Below are 20,497 nucleotides of genomic sequence, written 5' to 3'. Positions count from 1 at the left end.
GCTTTAAAATAATTTTGATACAAATTCTCCGGAAATAAAGAACTTTATGATTAGAAATTACCCGAGTTACATTATATCATAGTTAGCATATATTGTTTGGTTTATATTTTATCTAATATGTAACTTCCTAGTTAAAGAAGGATAAATATAAAATTATATGGAAAAGAGTCACAACGGTCACACGGACATTAAAATTTTTACAGTTTTTTTTTTTTAAATATTGCATTAAAAAAATTATTTTTTCGTTCGTTTTGTAGATGGATTATAACGATTTCGATGTTATTAAATTCGTCGAGGAGAAAGGAAAGGCGTCCATGAAATTGATTAACGAAGCAAATTTGAGTGGTGATTCTGAAGTGCAAAAATTCTATGATGGCTCTGTGGTGTTTATCACGGGAGGATCAGGGTTCGTTGGAAAACATCTGATCGAAAAACTTATCAGGTACGTTATCAGGATATAAAGATAGGGATGCTTGTACCATGTGTGCGTTTAAGTGTTGGGAAGGCGCAAATACGGGTGTCAAAATTAAGGTTCAATATGGTCAGCGAAAGTAATTTTAAAATGCATAATAATTCTGTCTGGCTTTGAAAGTTTAGTTGATGAAATTTATTATGAGAATAGTTTGATGGGTGACTTTTGAATTGAACGTGGACGAAAATAATTAATTGAGGCAGGAATAGATGGGATATCTAGGTCGAAATCAGGAGCAGTCCGACTGTGTCAAAAGTACGGATGAACTGATAAACTTGAGGAATTAACTTGAGTGAAAAGAACGGATTAACTTGAGGAGTATTATAACTTTTAACACACAAAGTGTCAAAAGTACCTTAAACTAACAGAAGATCACAGCAGAAAGTTGTCAAGCAGTGTTGTGTTCCTGTATTGAGTGAGGTAACCAGAGCTCCTGGGGATCGTTGGCGGTAGGATCAGAAATGTGTTTGCGACGCTTCTAGTATTACAAGTATATGTTTAAGCTACAGTATTTGCTTGTCAGTGCCGTACTCTTGTTTCCCGACCAGTTGTATAAAAGAAGTGAGAAATAATGCACAAAAAAATATAATTAAAATATGAATGAAGACAGAAATTTAGCAAGATTCGTGAACTACACGAGTGGAAAGTAATGAATGCTCAGTCAATAGTATTTATCTTTGCTTAGTGCTCACTGAAGAAATACATTGCATAACATTCTAAAAAAAGCAGCAGATATTTATTTTAGTATTTTTAAACTTTTTAATTAGGCGCCGCGTTGGCGCAACGGTTACTGCCATGGATTGTACCTGTTGCGTCGGCGCTTGCGGGTTCGATCCCCGTACATGACAAACATTTGTATTGGCCATACAGGTGTTTGCCGTGGTCTGGATGTTTGTGCAGTCCTTGTGGGTTTCCCCACCGTGCCTCGGAGAGCACGTTAAGCCGTCGGTCCCGGTTGTTATCATGTACAACTGATAGCGATCGTTACTCATAGTCATATATCCGCCAACCCACATTGGAGCAGCGTGGTGGATTAAGCTCTGATCCTTCTCCTACATGGGAAAAAGGCTTATGCCCAGTAGTGGGATATTGCAGGCTGAAGCGAGCGAGAAACTTTTTGCCGGCACGATACCTCTGGTTCCATTCATCAAGCGATTGCATACGAATGCTCCGCTTGATGAATGAAACACACGGCGCGAAATTAAATTTACGCCAGTCTACTTAACTCTAAGGCTGAAATGACCTGATTAGGATCAAATTTGGCACATATAGTGCCGATACATCATTCTGGACTACCTGGATGGGAATCCCCGTCCCTGCCAAATTCACCAGTAAGCAAATTTTTAGAACCCCTCTAAAATATCCTTTCCACCCATAATCTATTTATTTATATAAAGAAAAAATTCAATTTATGTTATTAACAGTGTAGCAAACATACTAGATCGTTCAATAAGTCCCGAGACTAACCTGGAAATGGCGCATATATTAAAAACTCTTTTGATTTTTAAAAAGTACTGGCTATCAATACAAGAATATGTGTCAAATTTTTAAAAATGGAACAATAAAATTATTGATTTTGAAACATTTAAGTGACGCTACGGTTGTAATTTCGATACAATGGAAAAAAACGAGTTTCGCGTGTTGATAAAACATTGTTTTTTAATGGGGAAAAATACCGTTGAAGCACAGCAATGGCTTATAAAATGTTATGCAGGATCAGCTCCCTCTAAAGCAACCATTTGTCGGTGGTATGCCGACTTCAAACGCGGTCGCATGGACACCAATGATGGGGAACGCTCAGGTCGTCCAAATGAAGCAGTGACTCAACAAAATATTAACAAAGTCCTCAAAATCGTATTGGAAGATCGGAAGGTAAAAGTGCGAGAGATAGCCGAGATAGTGAAGATTTCAGCTGGTAGTGTTTTCACTATTTTACATAAAAATTTGGCCATGAAAAAGCTTTTTTCTAAGTGGGTGCCGCGTTTGCTTACAACTAATCCAAAGGAATAACGTATCAATGATTCAGAGCGATGTTTGGCGCTGATGAATCATAATAAAAAGGATTTTTTACGTCGGTATGTAACAATGGATGACACCTGGATATACCATTTCACTCCGGAATCCAATCGGCAGGCAGCGGAGTGGAGAGCGGCTGGTGAAAGCCGCCCGAAGCGTCCAAAGACTCAGAAATCGGCCGGTAAGGTTATGGCGTCTATATTTTGGGATGCGCATGGAATACTTTTCATCGACTACCTTGAAAAGGGGCAAAATATAAATAGTGACTATTACATGTGCTTATTGGAGCGATTGAAGTACGAAATTGCGGATAAACGGCCTCACATGAACAAAAAGAAAGTGGTGTTTGACCAGGACAACGCGCCTTGTCACAAATCCGTGAGAACGATGGCCAAAATTAACGAATTGGGCTTCGAATTGCTTCCTCATCCCCCTTGTTCGCCAGACTTGGCCCCCAGCGATTACTGGCTGTTTGCAGACCTCAAAAAAATGCTTCAGGGTAAGAAATTTGACTCAAATAGTGAAGTTATCGCAGCAACGGAGGCTTATTTTGAAGCCAAAGACAAATCGTTCTACACACATGGGATAGAAAAGTTAGAAAAGCGTCGGAGGGACTGTATCACTCTTGGAGGAGACTATGTTGATGAATAAAAATTAATTTTATAAAAAAGACCTTTTTTTAGTACTTAGTCTCGGGACTTATTGAACCACGTGTTAATTAATAGTTTAACAGTCACTTTGTTTCTAGAGTGATACTAAAGCATAAAAGACATATGCCATTAAACAACAAAAACCATCGGCTATGCATATGAATATATTTGGAAAAATTAACATACGGTAGTTAGAAAAATAATAAAAATAAAAAATAGTTTATTTCTCTCTCTTATTTATTTATTTTTCTAAAAAATTATTCCGCCATCGGTCGGCTTTTTAAGTTCTAAGATGGTAGTAGAACTGTGTTATCCCTTAAGCACCTCTTACGACACTCACGGGAAGAGAGGTGGAGGCTATATTCTTTACTGTCGTGAAAGAAATAGATAAAAGGGCACGCAGTTTTTTTCAAATAATGTTTATATGTTCTTTCCAATTGAGGTTAGTATCTATAGTAATACCAAGGTAACGATTAGTGTTCAAGTCAACAGGTACAGCTAGGTACACACAGGTATGTATTGAAACAGGGCAGAGTTGGAAATATCTTGCTTAAATTTTGAGCAGCCTGATTGGAAGAGCCAACCTTATATTTACATCACTTGAAAAATGGTTTTAGGTTTTTTTTTAAAGATCTGATGACGTATTTTATGATGGCATTATGTTCAATTGTTGGTCAAAGTTAAATAGTATTGCTGTCAAGTAGTGTTATGTCTCTGTGGCTAGTAAGGTAGTCAGAGGCGCTTAAAATGCTCCTGATAATCATGGCATTCATTGGCTACGGTATTCGCATACCATCAGATAGATCGTACGTGTGTTTGCTTGTAGTATAAAAATCTTTATTTTTATTTTTAGAACGACAAACGTAAAAAAGATCTACGTGCTGCTGCGGGCGAAGAAAGGGAAAAATATTCAAGAAAGACTTGAACAAATTTTACAGGATCCGGTATGAATACAATAATACTGTTTGCTCTATGAGATAGTCGTATTTATCTTAATCCTTAGGCAATTAACTGATATGAGTAGAATCAGCATATTATAGACAACCAAGTCCAAAGCTAGGCAGACGCCTCACCTTCATACAGAAGTGTTGAAGGTTGTCCACTACACTGCTTTATTGGAATTAAAAAGTTATTAAGCTTTCGTGGTCATACTATCAATACTTTTACTTATACGGAATTTACCGCGATTGTTATTTTGATTCTGGTGATTCGTTGGTGACCAGGGCGCCTGCAACGATATTTTTTTTCATCCCGGTATGTTCTGTTGAGGCTCAGTGGACTTTCATGAAATTGATGAAATTAGTTTTTTTACATGTTTCCAGCTGTATTCAGAGCTACGGAAAGACAACCCCACTTTTGTGGATAGAATAATGCCAATACTAGGTGATGTTTCTGAAATAAATCTTGGTTTAGACGAGAAGTCTTGGGCAATCCTAACTGATGAGGTGGGTATAAGTATAATTGGTTTTCGTTAATACACTGTTTTTTATTCTTAAAAGTCCTTGAATAAAAAACTTCTCTTGACAATAATGAACACAAAAAAATAATTATTCAATTCAGCGCAGTTGTCTACAAGTTATCGTACATATATTTCAGCGGCTCATTTTATTCATATAAGGTTATGTCAGCGACACATGTGAACCTCTTTTTCAGGTAAACGTTATTCTCCACTCAGCAGCAACAGTTAATTTTGTTGAAAAAGTGAAATTAGCTACGATAACAAATGTGCGTGGCGTGAGAGAGATGCTAAAGTTAGCGAAAGCTTGTAAAAATATTAAGTAAGTATTACGTGAGCCAATTTGTGTGAGGATTTTCAGTTATCAACGATTTTACTTTTATGTGACTTTTCCGCGATTGTCATTTTAAAAGTTATTGTCATTTTGTTACTCGTAACCGTGGCGTCTGCACATTTGCGTATTCCAAAAGGGCCATGGCGGGGCCCGGGGCGGCAATCTGTGAGGGCAAGTACAAGCCGAGCATATGTACTAGGGATTTAAATAATCGTAATCATAAAAAAAGGTAAGCCGAAAAATTCCAAAATAATTGGCTTTGGGTTGCCTTTTTGTGTAGCAAACTTTATAGGCCCGGGTTGCTGAATGTCAAATTACGCCACTGAGTTAGCAACAACGACAATCGCAGTAAGAATTAAGTGTTTATAGTCACTGTGAAAGTTTAAGTAATAATATATTTTCAGTTATTTCAATGTGTATCTAAAAAATAATCTTTTACTATGCTTGTTAGAGCAGCGTCGTGGATGAATCTTTGCTAGATATAGTGGCATATTTTAAGATACACCATTTTAGTTTGCAGCCACATAAATTAAGGGAAAAAGGTAAAAGCAGCGTATGCATTAGGGAGTTGTTAATCAATTATTTTATTATAGTGGCGTAAACTTGTGGAGGCCTATGTCCAGCAGTGGACTGTATAGGCTGTAATGATGAATCAATTATTTTGCGTGAAATGTTTCATTTTTTTTAGGCCGTCCATTCAATAATTCTAAAAAAAAATTAGTCAAATGAAATATTCGAAATATATTTCCGCTAGCCTTTTTTTAGTTATCCATTGTAATAAAAATCGATTAATTTTTCACATTCCTAGTAAGTATCTAAGCTCGGTTTGCGCCGCCCCTCGCGGAATGCCGCCCCGGGCCACGGCCTTTTTGGCCCTAGGGCAAATACGCCTATGGCTAGAAATGTACATTATTAATATTTATTAATAATTATTATTTAAGGGTAATTTTAAATTAATAAATAAAAAATATATCCTAATAAACAATATAAGTATAATATTGATGCTTATTAAAATACCAGCTGAACTGGCGAACTTTGTACCGCCTTCTTCATTTTTTTCTTAAATATAATAATTAATATATCAAAATAAAATATAGCCTATCTTTCAAGTTGGATCGAACTGCACATGGTGTGCGAATTTTATTATAATCGGTTAAGTGGTTTAGGAGTCCATTGAGGACAAACATTGTGACACGAGATTTAGATAGATAGATAGATACTCTTTATTGTACACAACAACAATCAACACAATAACATATCACAAATAAAAATAAAATAAAAATAAAACAGTGTACAAAGGCGGTCTTATCGCTAGAGTAGCGATCTCTTCCAGACAACCTTTGGGCATATAGGACACAGCGTAGTGAAAAAGCGGTAGGGGAAGTGTATACAGAAAAGTGACAATTAGTGTCACCCAGAACAATATCAAACTATCGAGTATAAATACACATACATATACAGCACAATACATACATACATACATAGATACATACATACGAACATATATATATACTAGCTGTGCCCGCGGCTTCGCCCGCGTTGAAATTAGTGTGTCACAAAGTGTTGCCGGCAAACTTCCAGTGAAACTCTCATCAAAATCGGCTTAGCCGTTCTTAAACCTTCCTTTTGCCAATGGTGGAGCCCTCTACAATGGTGAAACCGCATGAAAATCCTTTCAGTAAATTTTGAGCGAATCGATCACATACACTTTTGGGGATTTTGTTTATAATACACTAACTGTTGCCCGCGATTACGTCCTCGTGGTTATGAAGATATGTATTACTATTAAGATGTTTAACGCAAATTATTTTTTTATTTCAGTCACTTGAAATGCTTATCAAACAGAGTAACTTTTTAAAAGGCACAATTTAGTATAATTTAATAGTTATTTTTATAAAACCTCTCTATACACCACATTTTTGGTTTTAATTTCAGGCTGTATATGTTTCAAACAAACTATCAACCCCAATTAAACCCCCTTAGCGATGGAATATCGTAAAATCCGTTCTTAGCGGACATCTGCTAACTATAATCTACATCCCTGCCAAACTTTATCTTTGTCCAACCTGGATGGATAGACCATCCAGCGGTTTTTGAGTTCTCGTGATGAGTTTGTCCGTGACCTTTCTCTTTTATATATATAGATAACGATGCATTATTTGGACACCTCACCATCTATAGAGCATATATTTTAAATTTCAAGTCTCTTACTTCAAAAACATAAGACTTTCATACAAACTGCCGACCCCCGTTTTATCCCCTTAGGAGTCGGTTTTCGTAAAATCAGTTCTTAGCAGATGTTTACGCCCCACAAGGAACCTACCTGCCAAATTTCAAGTTTGTAGCTGTTATAGTTTCGGAGGTCTCGTGATGAGTGTGTCAACCTACCATCCCCCGTTTTAACTCCAAAAGAGAGTTGATTTCTAAAGATACATTATTTGGTCACCTTTCTACCATCTATAGAGCATATATTTTAAATTTCAAGTCTCTTACTTCAAAAACATAGGACTTTCATACAAACTTCCAACCCCCGTTTTATCCCTTTAAATGTCGAGTTTCATAAAATCAGCTCTTAGCGGATGTTTACGCGCTATAAGGAACCTACTTGCCAAATTTCAAGTTTTTAGCTGTTATAGTTTCGGAGATTTCGTAATGAGGGAGTCAACCTACCATTCCCCGTTTTAACCTCTAAAAAGAGTTGACTTCTAAAGATACATTATTTGGACACCTTCTCACTATCTAAAGAGCGTACATTTTAAATTTCAAATCTCTTTCTTCAAAAACATAGGACTTTCATACAAACTTCCAACCCCCTTTTTAACCATTTAGTGGTCGAATTTCGTAAAACCCATTCTTAGCGAATGTTTACGCCCTAAAAGGAGCCTATCTGCCAAATTTCAAGTTTGTAGGTGTTATAGTTTCGGAGATTTCGTGATGAGTGAGTAAACCTACCATCCCCCGTTTTAACCCCAAAAGGGAGTTGATTTCTAAAGACACATTATTTGGACACCTTCTCATCATCTATAAGGCATACATTTCAAATTTCAAGTCTCTTACTTCAAAAACATAAGACTTTCACACAAACTTTCAACCCCCGTTAAACCCCTTTAAGGGTCGAATTTTGTAAAATCCGTTCTTAGCGGATGTCTACGCTCTATAAGGAGCCTTTCTGCCAAATTTCAAGTTTGTAGCTATTATAGCGTCGGAGATTTCGCGATGAGTGAGTCAGCCTACCATCCCCCGTTTTAACCCCAAAAGGGATTTAATTTCTAAAGATACATTATTTGGACACCTTTTCACCATCTATAGAGCTTACATTTTAAATTTCAAGTCTCTTACTTCAAAAACATAGGACTTTCATACAAACTTCCAACCCCCGTTTTACCCCCTTAGGGGGCGAGTTTCGTAAAATCCGTTCTTAGCGGATGCCTACGTCTTATAAGGAACCTACCTGCCAAATTTCAAGTTTGTAGGTGTTATAGTTTCGGAGATTTCGTGATGAGTGAGTGACCTTTCGCTTTTATATATATTATATAGATATACACAGACATACATACACATATATATACATACGCATAAAAATACTATACCTACATATAAACGAAATACATATAATATGAATAATAGCAAAGAATACAAAATACAAGTGAAGCGATACTCCTACAATATGTTATGCAGAGATAAAAACAATTATGACGTACTAAGTGACAAATAGTGCGCCTTGAGGTATTTTTTAAAGCAAGACAGGGATTGGGCTTGTTTTATAGGAAGAGGTAGAGCGTTCCAAAGTTGAACAGCTTTAACTGAAAAAGAATTGGAGTAAAAAGAAGTAGTGTGAGCTGGGGTTTCGAGCATCAAAGTAGACTCAGATCTAAGGGTGCGTTCGTGTGTATTACAAAGATACTTGAAACGCTCCTTAAGGTACAGAGGTGTATCAGAATGAAGAAGTATACAATATAGTAGCGAGAGTATGTGAGTATTCCTGCGAAAGCGAATCGGAAGCCACTTGAGACAACTGCGAAATTCGGAAACGTGGTCATATTTGCGAAGACCAAATATGAACCGTATGCAAAGATTTTGAAGGCGCTCAAGCTTATTTAATTGCTCCTCTTTAAGATCAGGATAGCAAGTGTCAGCATAGTCAAGAATTGGTAGAAGGAGTGACTGTGCTAATGTATTAATGTGATTTATATATATTAAGATGGTAATTAAAATTTATAATAAATTTATTGGATCCAATATTCATGAAAATTAAAGAAAAAAAAATGTAAGCATTAGAACAGTTGGTTGTAGTGCTCAAGTGTTGTGTTAGTTTTTTAGTCAAGTTCCTATTGCGAATTTGTTGATAATACAAATTCGTCTTAGAATGCCTTTTTATAAATATCATCTAATTCTATTCGTGATGTTGTCCTTTACAATATTATATACAAATTAGATTTTATACTTTACTACTGGATATACTATCATCGATTTCAGTCTAATAAGATGCGAAGAGATTCTAGGTTCTTAACTAGTTGGAAAGAATCAAATTTTAAGCAGCATATTTCTTGATGTGGTCTACCTCAATCATTTTTTTTTTACACAAATAGGACAGAAAATAAGCGTACGGCTCACCTACAATTATTATTTAGCGATTACCGTAGCTCATACGCTAGCTGCAACACCAGAAGCATAGCAAACGCATTGCCGACCCTACTCCCAATACCACATAGGAGTTCTGGTTACCTGAGTATGGTGACCAGAACTCACAGAATTACAACACTACTTGATCTTATCTTACAGAAAATTTTCTGTAAGATCGAAGTGAAAGTACTTCCTACCTGTTGTGGTGATTCAGATTTTGAGAAGGACAATACCTACTGTGCCCTAAAAATAATGTGTGTTAAATTAACTAATAATTCTAAAATAATACTCTTATTCCCTAGGTCAGTAGTCCACATATCAACAGCCTATTCTAATGCAACTAAGAGTCGTATAAAACAAGAGATAAATGAAGATTTCTACGACAGTCCCATACCTCCAGACGTGTTGATTGAGCTCAGTGAGACTCTTGACACTGATACTGTTGAAGATATGTGTAAAATGTAAGTATTAAAATGTCCCAATTATGTCAAAACCGTTAATATTAACAATAATACAACGAAGATAAGCAACCCACTCTATTCCAACAATCATTGCCCTATGACTATCAATGGGCAACATTATTTAAAACTTCTTACACAATCGGTGGGTTAATAAATCACGTGCTTAAATATCCAAATTAGCTGTCTTATAATTTAACATACCGAATGGTAAGCGATTACCGTAGCTTATAGACGCTTGCAATACCGAAAGATATCGCAGTCGCGTTGCCGACCCTATCCCCAAAACCCCCAGTAGCTCTGATCATCTTACTCACCACAGGAACATAACCCAGCTTTAGACCAGTTTTAGTTAGCTCTGATCCTCTGCAAGGTCGAGGTACTATCTCAGTCATGCTGCTCCATATTTTTGAGCAGGAAATTTCCTGCTGTACTCTACCTCAGTTAAGTCAGATCTTCCAGGAAGCAGTTCATTCTGAACTTTGCATGCACAAACTCTTTGACTTCATTTTATTTTCGAGAAAGTTTAGCGCAAACATATATTTATCTTTTTAGTTTTATGAATGAGTGGCCAAATAGTTACACGTTGACAAAGGCTGTTGCGGAGGACCTTGTGAGGAGGGAGAAGGATCTGCCGATTTGTATCGTTAGACCCAGTATTGGTAATTTTATCTACATTTATTACTAGTTAAGTAACATCCCCTTCACTCAATCAAGTTCGATCCCCGCACATGAAAACATTTGTATTGGCCATATAGATTTTTGTCGTGATCTGGGTGTTGTGCAGTCCTTGTGGGTCTCCCCACCGTGCCTCGGAGAGCACGTTAAACCGTCGGTCCCAGTTGTTATTATGTACACCTGATAGCGATCGTTACTCATAGTAGGGAACATATCCGCCAACCCGCATTGGAGCACCGTGGTGGATTGAGCGCTGATCCTTCTGTCACATGTGGAAAGGGGGCTATGCCCAGCAGTATGATATTACAGGCTGAAGCGTAACAATAGGATTATAAATCTTGGAAACAATTGTACCTTACAATGCTTATATAATTCGCATATATAACAAAATCCGCTAAACGGTTTTATAATTGACAGAAAATAAATTTAAAGCTTAGAAAAAGAATTTGGTAAATTTTTGTAGGTTCAGTGACGATGTATTTCATGCTAGACGTGATTAAATTTACATTATTGGCAGTTTTTATAACAGCAACTGCGAAGTTTCCGATTCTTCTCTGCAAATCTACATTTCGAATCTTTGATTACATAACATAAACTAGATTTATGTAAAATTAATATAATTATAATTTGTTAAATGATGATTCAAAAGTGCTTTTGAAGCCTTGTTGATAAAAGTAATTTTTATTATATATTTGTGTCGAAAATGTCTGCTATGGCCTTATTAAATACAACATGTTGATTTATAGCCTACATCCTATTTAAATGAACTATTTAACAAATAAGTATTTTGGGGATTATAAAATTTAATTATTAAAATATATTATTAAATTATAATTATTTTTTTAGTAATAGCTGCATATAACGAACCCACGCCGGGTTGGATTGAAAGGAAAAATGTGTTTGGACCAAGTGGAGTGAGTAGTGCATATTATTGTAATTTACCGAAAAATGGAAAAAGTTCTATCATTATTAATAATTTTAATATAAAAAAGATATACCTTAAAAAAACAATTAATTTTATATAAAAAGACTATTATAACAGGCCATATAACCCTAAAGGGCTGAACCTGAACACCTGTTACAAATCACATTGTATACATCTATACATATAATAAAATGGTAGGAAAGCCAAAACTGTACATTGAATATTTTTTTAAAAGAATACTTGGGGTGTGATCTACAATCGATACCGAAGCCAAAAATATAGTTTTTAGAATTTTTGTCCGTTTGTCTGTTTGTCTGTATGTATGTCCGGGATAAACTCAAAAGTACTGCATGGATTTACTTCAAATTTGGCACGAATATTATTAAGAAGTCGGGTCAACATATAGGCTACATATTATCATGCTATTACCTACCGGGAACGAGCAGTCAACCTTTATTTCCTCAACGCATTCTGTAACAACGTGTAATCTAACGACGTATATTTGAATGTTGTTGTTATTATGTTAATAACCATGCTATATAAGCTAGTTTCACACTATAAAAATCACGCAATATAAGTAACTAAGGCGATAAACACAATTAAATGAATATAAGTAGACAAGACAATTTTAAAGCAGCGCCATCTATGAGATTTTTCTGTAGATATGAAATGTAAAGAAGAAACAGGTAAATGAATGTTATTTTAAAAGGTATAATTGTAGGTATTTTTGGTGCTGTATAGCGTTCACGCAGACGACGTCGCGGGCAGCAGCAAGTGTATAATAATATAAATAAAAATTTCAGGTTTTGGTCGGTTTGAGCTTAGGTGTGATTCACGTCATTTTAGCTGACACAGCCATATTTATAGATATTGTACCAGTTGATTATGTGAATAACACTGTATTAGTAGCAGCCTGGAAGAATTATTTAAGATACCAATTAAATGAAAAAGAGAAAAAAATATATACCGTTACAAGTACCAGAAAGCCTTTTAAATGGGGTAAGAATTGTCCTTTGTTATTTTTTATATATTTACAGAGATTAGTTTGGTAAAAATATCCTTTTTTACGTGGGAAAAATCCATCATGGATACTCTCCCGCCAGAGGGTTATGTCAGACTCCTACCGACTAAAAACCATCACGTGTGAGAGCAGACGTCCGCTTGGGTGGGGCTAGATGGGGTCGCGCTAGCATTCGCCACCTTTGGTAAAAATATCCTCACCCACTTGCATTATTTTATCACTATTTTTTATTTTACTTTTCACTTCTTTCAGTTGCTTGTTTATACATAAAATAAATTGGCCGAATCTGCCACTTTGAAACTGTACTGTAACTAAATCTTATTAAAGTGGCCACCCTAAAATACTTTACACGAATTTCATAATTTTTTGACCCCTTCCCCGCCTTTGTTACAAGCTGGTCACAATTATGAGAGACCCCTACTTAGTGTTACGTCACATATTTTGCTACACCAGAGCCCGTGGATATTGTGAAATATTATTAAAAAAAAAAAAAATTAAAATTAAAATCCACAGTGCCGAACATTCAACGCGTATCCTTTCGCTGCGACTCTTCGGAATTAATTTTATAAAATTCCTTTATAGCTATACAAAATAAGGGACGTCTAAACGAAATAAGTAATAATTGTAAAAAATTCCTACATTTGTAAGACGGAAAAAAATAATTCATTCACAATATTTTGAAGTAAAATAATAAATAAATATCTACACAATACACACACGGTCGTCTGTTCCTACAGTTTAAGCAACTTAATGCTTGTGTTATAAGGTAACAGCCGACTGGTATAGCTACATTTTATTTATTTTATTTTATACTTTATTGTACACCACAAATATATTACAAACAAAGCATAAAGATAGTTACAGACAGTGAAGTACAATGGGCGGACAAGCAGGGTCACTACAAACTGCGCCAAAGGGCTAGTCGAATTATAATGATACCTATAAAACCAGCTGTTACCTATAATATAAGCTTTAAGCTTTCCTTAGGAACAGACTAGCGTGAGTGCGTGTCATAAGATATTTATATTTAGATATTTATTTATACCTAGCTGTAATTGACTTCGTTCGCGTTTTGAATATTTACATATTCAACGTGATTCCTTAAATTGGCATAACTTTTTTATTTATGGACCGATTGACACAAACATACACTAAATTTTAAGTGTAGCTTACCACAATATATTAGTAAAAACCATATCTAAATGGAATAAGCCGTTTCTGATATTAGCGTGCACAAACGCACAGACAAAGAGACAAAAATTATAATAATCATTGTTTTGTGTGCCATTTGCATTGATAAAGGTCCCAATAATATTCTTTCTCATATATCTTCCATGTACAGACAGCGATCTGTTACATTTGTATTATATTTATTGATGATGATAAATAAGCGCTTGTTATACAATGGCGCATATATAGCAGAAAATATCCTTTTCAAAATTTGGAGCAGCCCGATTGAGGAACTACTTCAACCTTACAGACGGTCACAGCTAAATAATACTACTGTCAATAAAATTTATAGTGTTGTCTTTCTGCGCGGGGTACGATAGCCAGAGGGTCGTAGATATAGGGTTGGCAACTTGCTTGTAACGCTGCATGTGTTGCAGATGGCCATGATATACGGTATCCGCTTACCATCAAAAATATTGTAAGCTTGTTTGCCGCCATTTTAATGTAAAAAAAATACCAGGACAAGAATTTTTCATGTCTTATAGAAATGAATTTTTTGTTTTCAGGATCATTTCGTGAAATATTAATAAATGAAGGCAGACAACTAATGTCGTCGAAAGCTATTTGGTACGGTTTCGCATTGGAAATTAAGTATAAAACACTTTATTCCGTATTCGTTTTGCTGCTGCATTTCATTCCGGCCTGTATTGTTGACGGATGCTGCTTATTGTTAGGGATTAAACCAAGGTAACTAACTTAGCATTACGAGTGTTTTAATTTAGCAAACCGGGTGATACCCATGACCATGGTCATACTTTTATTATTATTATATAAGCCTTTTTTCATATCCATGACTTCATATATGTATATATATAGAAACTATGTATAGAAAACTATGTATCAATAAGGTATATAAGATTAATCTGTCATGGCCCCTTTCGGGTATAGGCCTCCTCCAATTGTCCCCATTTTTGCCTCTCGTTAGCTGTTTTCATCCAGGGTCCTGCCAATCGAATTATGTCGTCTATCCAGCGGGCTTTTGGTCTGCCTCTTTGTCTTTTGCCTCCCGGCCAGTCCATTTTGTTACTAATTTAGGCCATCTTTCTTCAGAAGAACGGGCGATGTGTCCTGCCCATTTCCACTTCAAGCGCTGCGCGTGTTCTGATGCGTCTATCACTTTGGTTTTGAGTCTGATTTTTTTACTGTTGACTTTGTCGATGGTCTTGATATACTTACCCTTGTCAAAAATAAAAGTTCGTTTCATCAAGCATTATATGGTAATTATATATGTATATTTATATACAAGAAACGCTCGTTTAAAGGTATTAGAGTACCTGGAGGACCTATCTTAGCTCGGTTATTTTTTTTTTAGTATTTCTTGTGTTTTAGATATTATATTTAAATACGAATTACATACTGATGAAATATGAATAATAGTTTTCGATCTTACCGACAATAATAAAAAATATAAATTCGTATTATTTATGTTTGTGTCACCCACACAACTTCACACGACTTCCAAAAAAGGAGGAGGTTCTCAATTCGAGTGTATTTTTTTTTTATGTATGATTTTGACTGGGTGGTCGATTTCGACAATTTTTTTTAATCGAAAGGTAGTGTGTGTCATTTGGTCCCATTTAAATTTATTTGAGATCTAACAACTACTTTTCGAGTTACATCTAATAATGCGTTTTTACTTGACGCTTTTTTCGTCGCCCTACGTTGAATTATACCGCACAACTTTTTACTGAATATACCGATTTTAATAATTCTTTTTTTGTTGGAAAGGAGATATCTCTAGTTTGGTACCATGATAAGGAAACCAGGATCTGATGATGGAATCGTAGAGAAATCGAGGGAAACTGTCGAAAATCCGCATAACTTTTTCCTGGGTGTACCGATTTTGATAATTTTTAATTTAATCGAAAGCTGATGTTTATCATGTGGTCACATTTAAATTTCATCGAGATCTGATAACTACTTTTTGAGTAATCTTTGATAACGCGTATTTACTTAACTATTTTTCCATCTACCTACGTTGTATTACTTGTCGATGTAATTAAATTCGTTTTTTTTTTCGTTTGCCAGCAAACACAATTATTTAATATCATATTAAAAATCGACCGTTCCAGCTACAAGTCGGAGATGCAGGTTCAAACCCCGCTGGAACGGTCGATTTTTGATATGATATTAAAAATGTTTAAAAAATATAAACTTTTAATATATTTATATGCGAATTACATGCGTTAATAAAGGGCCCCAATAATAGTTTTTCTCATAAAAGAAGAAACTTGAAAAAAGAAAAAAAAAAAACAACCTGGAGACATTTAGATTCGAACCGAGGTCTTCTGGTTTTGGCACAGCCCGATTTCTTACCTGAGCTATTGTAATCTTGTAGATGGTGACGAAATTTACCTTCGTATTCTAATTATATTGTAGTAGTTTTTCATTTCCTAGAAACACGGAGAAAATGATATTTTCTAAAAATCAGTCCTAGCTAGATCGATTTATGCCCGAAACCCCCGCATACTAAATTTCATGAAAATCGTTGGAGCTGTTTCTGAGATTCAGATTATACAGAATAGGCGAGCTAAAAAAATTCAGCTGTAAAATTCCAAAAAAAATCGAGAAATCATATAGTCATATTAATCGATTTAATTTAGAAAAAAAAATACCTTTTTTGCTGACCCAGAGGAAATCCGTTATGGATACTCCTCACTACCTCAAGGGGGAGCCGGAGGGTATGTCGGACTGGCACCGAAACCCCTTGGGTGTTCCTTCGATACGCCTGGGCAGCATCACAGGGACGCGGTTGCACTTCTGCGATGCCGCCACCGTTTGCCTTAAGGGCCCGTCGTGATTAGCTGCTTCTAAGAGGTTTCCTCGAACACAAAAGTTGCCGAATAGAGATTCGGGATCGTGTAATTCGGACGATACATCCCCCATATGACGATAGAAAAATCGTAGGCCATGCGTCGCCGACCGCGCCTTATGCGACGAATCGGGAGCGATTTTGGGTCTTGTTCTCGCTTCCGTTTCGCCACTTCCTTCTGCAGAATTATGGATTTGCAGAAATTGGAAACTACATTCCATTTTTCTTCACTACGCCCTTATTAAAAACCGACAGCGAGAGGTCCGGTCCAACAACTGCCAAGATATGACAGCGCGCTCCTTTTCCACGCTGGACTGGAAAGTGTGTGTGACGTCGCAATGATGACACTCTGACGTTGGCTCTTGTACAAAGAAAATACCTAATCAATTATTTATAAATCCATTTTTCCGAAAAGTCACACCCCTAATACATAAACGGTTTTTGCCTCTTTCTCCTAATTAAACAGGCGGCCCGGGTTTTATTGGCCCGGGGGGCTGAATCTTAAAATACGCCACTGGTGATACCCTCTTTGTTGTTGCTTTGTTTGTAAAGAATAGCTTCCATAAATTTCACTATGGCTGTTTATAGAGTAATAACTCCAGTTTTAGAGAGTATATCAAGATACAATCTACAACAGATTTTAAATTTTGTCTAATCGGTATCATAACTGTGAAAATAGTATCTATTTCATGTAACTCAAGTTTTACGATACACAATTGAGTATACGATAATATCGATAGCAGGTTGAGTCGTCCATACATCTTGTGATGCTTGCTGTACCAGTGGAATGTTCCAGTGAGTCGGAACTTGATACCGCATAGTTCACGGTGAGTCGGACCTGTCTGCGGTGATACCCCAGTGAGTCCGGGTGATGCTGCAAATGCTCCGGTGAGTCGGAGTGGTACAGTACTGCGTAGTGGCTGTTGCGTCGACCAGGAGAGAAGTTCGTCTCTGTTTGATGACCGGCCGAAGTGCAGTATACTGTGCCAAGGTCGCTGTGAAGGCTGTGGGTGATGACCAGGAATGCGTGTCCACTGCATGCTGGTGGTCAGGATACCCGAGTAGCCGTGGATGCTGGCTGGCTTTATGACTCGCTATTCGAAAGCTTGTGGAAGTGATGATGACGTCACGATGACGTAGCTTTGCGAAGGCTGCTCTGACGTTCGTGCTTGGGGTCACCAGTTTGGCGGTGTGAGGGTAGCAAGGTGTAAAGTTCCTCATCCAGCGTTGAAAAGTGAGGATCCTCTGACCAGACGGGTGTTGAGTCTACTGCCAACTACGTTGTTAGGTTCTTGTATATATTTTCAATCGCTTGGATAACTCAGTTCTTAGTTCCTATGTGGCGAGATGGATGTCGCTACGGGTAATATAAGAGATATAGAGATAATGTAAGTTTTCTGATCCTCAAAGTAGTAAACTAACATTAGTGAAACATATTTTTTACAGATTATTTAAGGCCTACCAAATGATTGAAAAATTGTTTACCATCTTCGGGTATTTCACCATGAAGGAATGGTTCTTCGAAGACAAGAAAACTATGAATCTCTACAATGAGCTTTCAAAGACGGATAAAATATTATTTAACTTTGATGTAACAAATATAGAAACGAGGGAGAACATCCGGTCGTGGTTGTACGGGATCAAAAAGTACGTTATTAAGGACGATATGACTGACGTTGAGTACTCTATGAAAAAACAGTTCTGGTTCAGAATAGCAAATTACATATTCGTTCCTGCATATTCATTTTTCCTATTTAAATTAGTGTCTTATGCATTTATTTTTATACATAACGTTTTAAGTTTTTTGTTTTCCAACTCAGACATTATTAAAGCTAAATAGTTTTCCATTTGAATCAAAATAACATGTGATAAATGATTTGAATACCTACTCTCGATTTTTTTGTGAACAAAGGTATCTAGGATTGGCACTGCCTATTTATGGCTCAATGTAAAACGTTATGTACAGAGAGATATTTATTATAGACTAACTAAATGAGTTGATGTGTAATATTTACTAATCATAGGATTGTATATCTAATAACCAATTAGAAGTAACTTAGCAATATTGCAAATTTTTATTAAATAATAATAAACAAATTAAGCTATTTTTCTAAGGGTAAGTTGGTCCTGGTTGTTCTCATGTACACCTTATAGCGATCGTTACTCATAGTAGGATATATCCACCAACCCGCATTGAAGTAGCGTGGTGGATTAAGCTCTGATCCTTCTCCTACACTGGGAAAGAGGACTATGCCCAGCAGTGGGATATTACAGTTTGAAGCATCTAAGGGCAAGAATCCTTCCTGTTGCTATCTTTGTCATGATTTCTTTGAATTGAATGTATTTTATTTACTTAAAAAAAGGTGGGACCTTAATTATCCACGCTACTTCAAACTAGATTGGCGAACGTTTCAGAATGTTCGTAAAAATTAGACAAATAGAAAGATATAAGAGGATAATCATGTCAAAATAAAGTTAAGCAACGAAATTAAACTGAGTAGACATATATTTTGTTTCCACTTTGACATTATTTGTAAAGTTATATAACAACAAACGTAGCACTAATTCTGTTTTTTTGTTTTTTTTTTTTTAAGTTTTAGATAAGGTAGACTGCAATTTTCTCTTGGTAAATTAGCTTATATCGTACGATAAACATTTCTTTTTTCTATTTTGATTTTGGGACTTTTACACTTACTACTACTTTAATGCTCTCTATCATAATCGACAGTTCAACACAAATTCTTTAATAATTTCTATTTTAATCTAAAACTATAAATTATCTTGTCTGCTTCTGAAATTGGAGTCGAAAATTTATTTTGGAAAATCCCTACAGAATTTAAGTTGAAATTAAATTTTGGTAATATTTTTTTCTCATAACTTAGTTTTGAACACATTCCACAAAAAAAAAAATGGTTATCTTCTTCATTACCATGAAAATCACAGTTAGATGAAAAAAAAAACTTCTTCATCATCCATCTAAATTTTTTCAGAGGAATGTGTCCAGAACAAAGTTTTTAAGCCATATAATTTGTTGGCGTGTTAATTTGGAACCAGAGAAGCACAAGGTACGAGGGTAATAATAATAATATACTTTATTGTACACCAAAATATAAACAAACAGTAGTAATTACAACAAAAAGATGTACAAAGGCGATCTTATCGCTGAAGAGCGATTTCTTCCAGATAACCTTTGGGCACAGGACATGATATAGTAGTGACGGATAGGAAGTGTACAATATCCATAAGGATGAATAGAAAAAAAAAAATAGTGTATAATAGATTCCTTAATTCATAGACATACACATACAAGTACAAATATCCATACATAAATAATCAAAATAGTATTAATATACGTGTATAATTGTAAAATATATATTGAAAATATAAAATATGCATGTTAAAATTCTGAATATTATTGTATGTTACGCGACATATAGTACTTCTTTAGACGTTGCTTAAAACAGGCTGGAGTAGAAGCACGTCTTATTGAAAGCGGAAGAGAATTCCAAAGGCGGACAGCTTTAGCAGTGAAGGAATTAGAATAGAAGGAGGATTTATGGGAAGGAACTTTTAGAAGTAAATTGGAATCAGATCTAAGGGAACGTTACTACGTTATACGTTATACGTGAACCGTTCTTTAAGATATTGAGGGGCATCAGGATTGAAAAGTACACAGTAAAGTAGGGAAAGTACATGAGTATTCCTGCGAAAACGAATCGGGAGCCACTTGAGTTTCTTACGGAAATCGGAGACGTGGTCGTATTAGCGAAGGCCAAATACGAACCTTATACAAAGATTCTGGAGTCGCTCAAGCTTATTCAG

General features: G+C 35.8%; 1 protein-coding gene across 1 annotated transcript; it reads left to right on the top strand.

Annotated features, from left to right (window-relative positions):
* Nucleotides 1-323: 323 nt before the first annotated feature.
* LOC123668127 (fatty acyl-CoA reductase wat-like) lies at nucleotides 324-18,768 on the top strand (the record flags this gene model as incomplete). Its single annotated transcript, XM_045601920.1, has 10 exons — nucleotides 324-442; nucleotides 3,992-4,082; nucleotides 4,461-4,583; nucleotides 4,792-4,916; nucleotides 9,854-10,012; nucleotides 10,565-10,671; nucleotides 11,534-11,601; nucleotides 12,416-12,611; nucleotides 14,370-14,550; nucleotides 18,122-18,768. Coding segments are annotated over 10 exons (1,563 nt in total), but the record flags the coding sequence as incomplete, so codon positions are not given.
* Between the last annotated feature and the right edge of the window lie 1,729 nt (nucleotides 18,769-20,497).

This window comes from Melitaea cinxia, chromosome 30 (assembly GCF_905220565.1).
Source record: "Melitaea cinxia chromosome 30, ilMelCinx1.1, whole genome shotgun sequence".
Taxonomy (NCBI): Eukaryota; Metazoa; Arthropoda; class Insecta; order Lepidoptera; family Nymphalidae; genus Melitaea; species Melitaea cinxia.
This window is presented reverse-complemented; position numbering and strand designations above follow the sequence as displayed.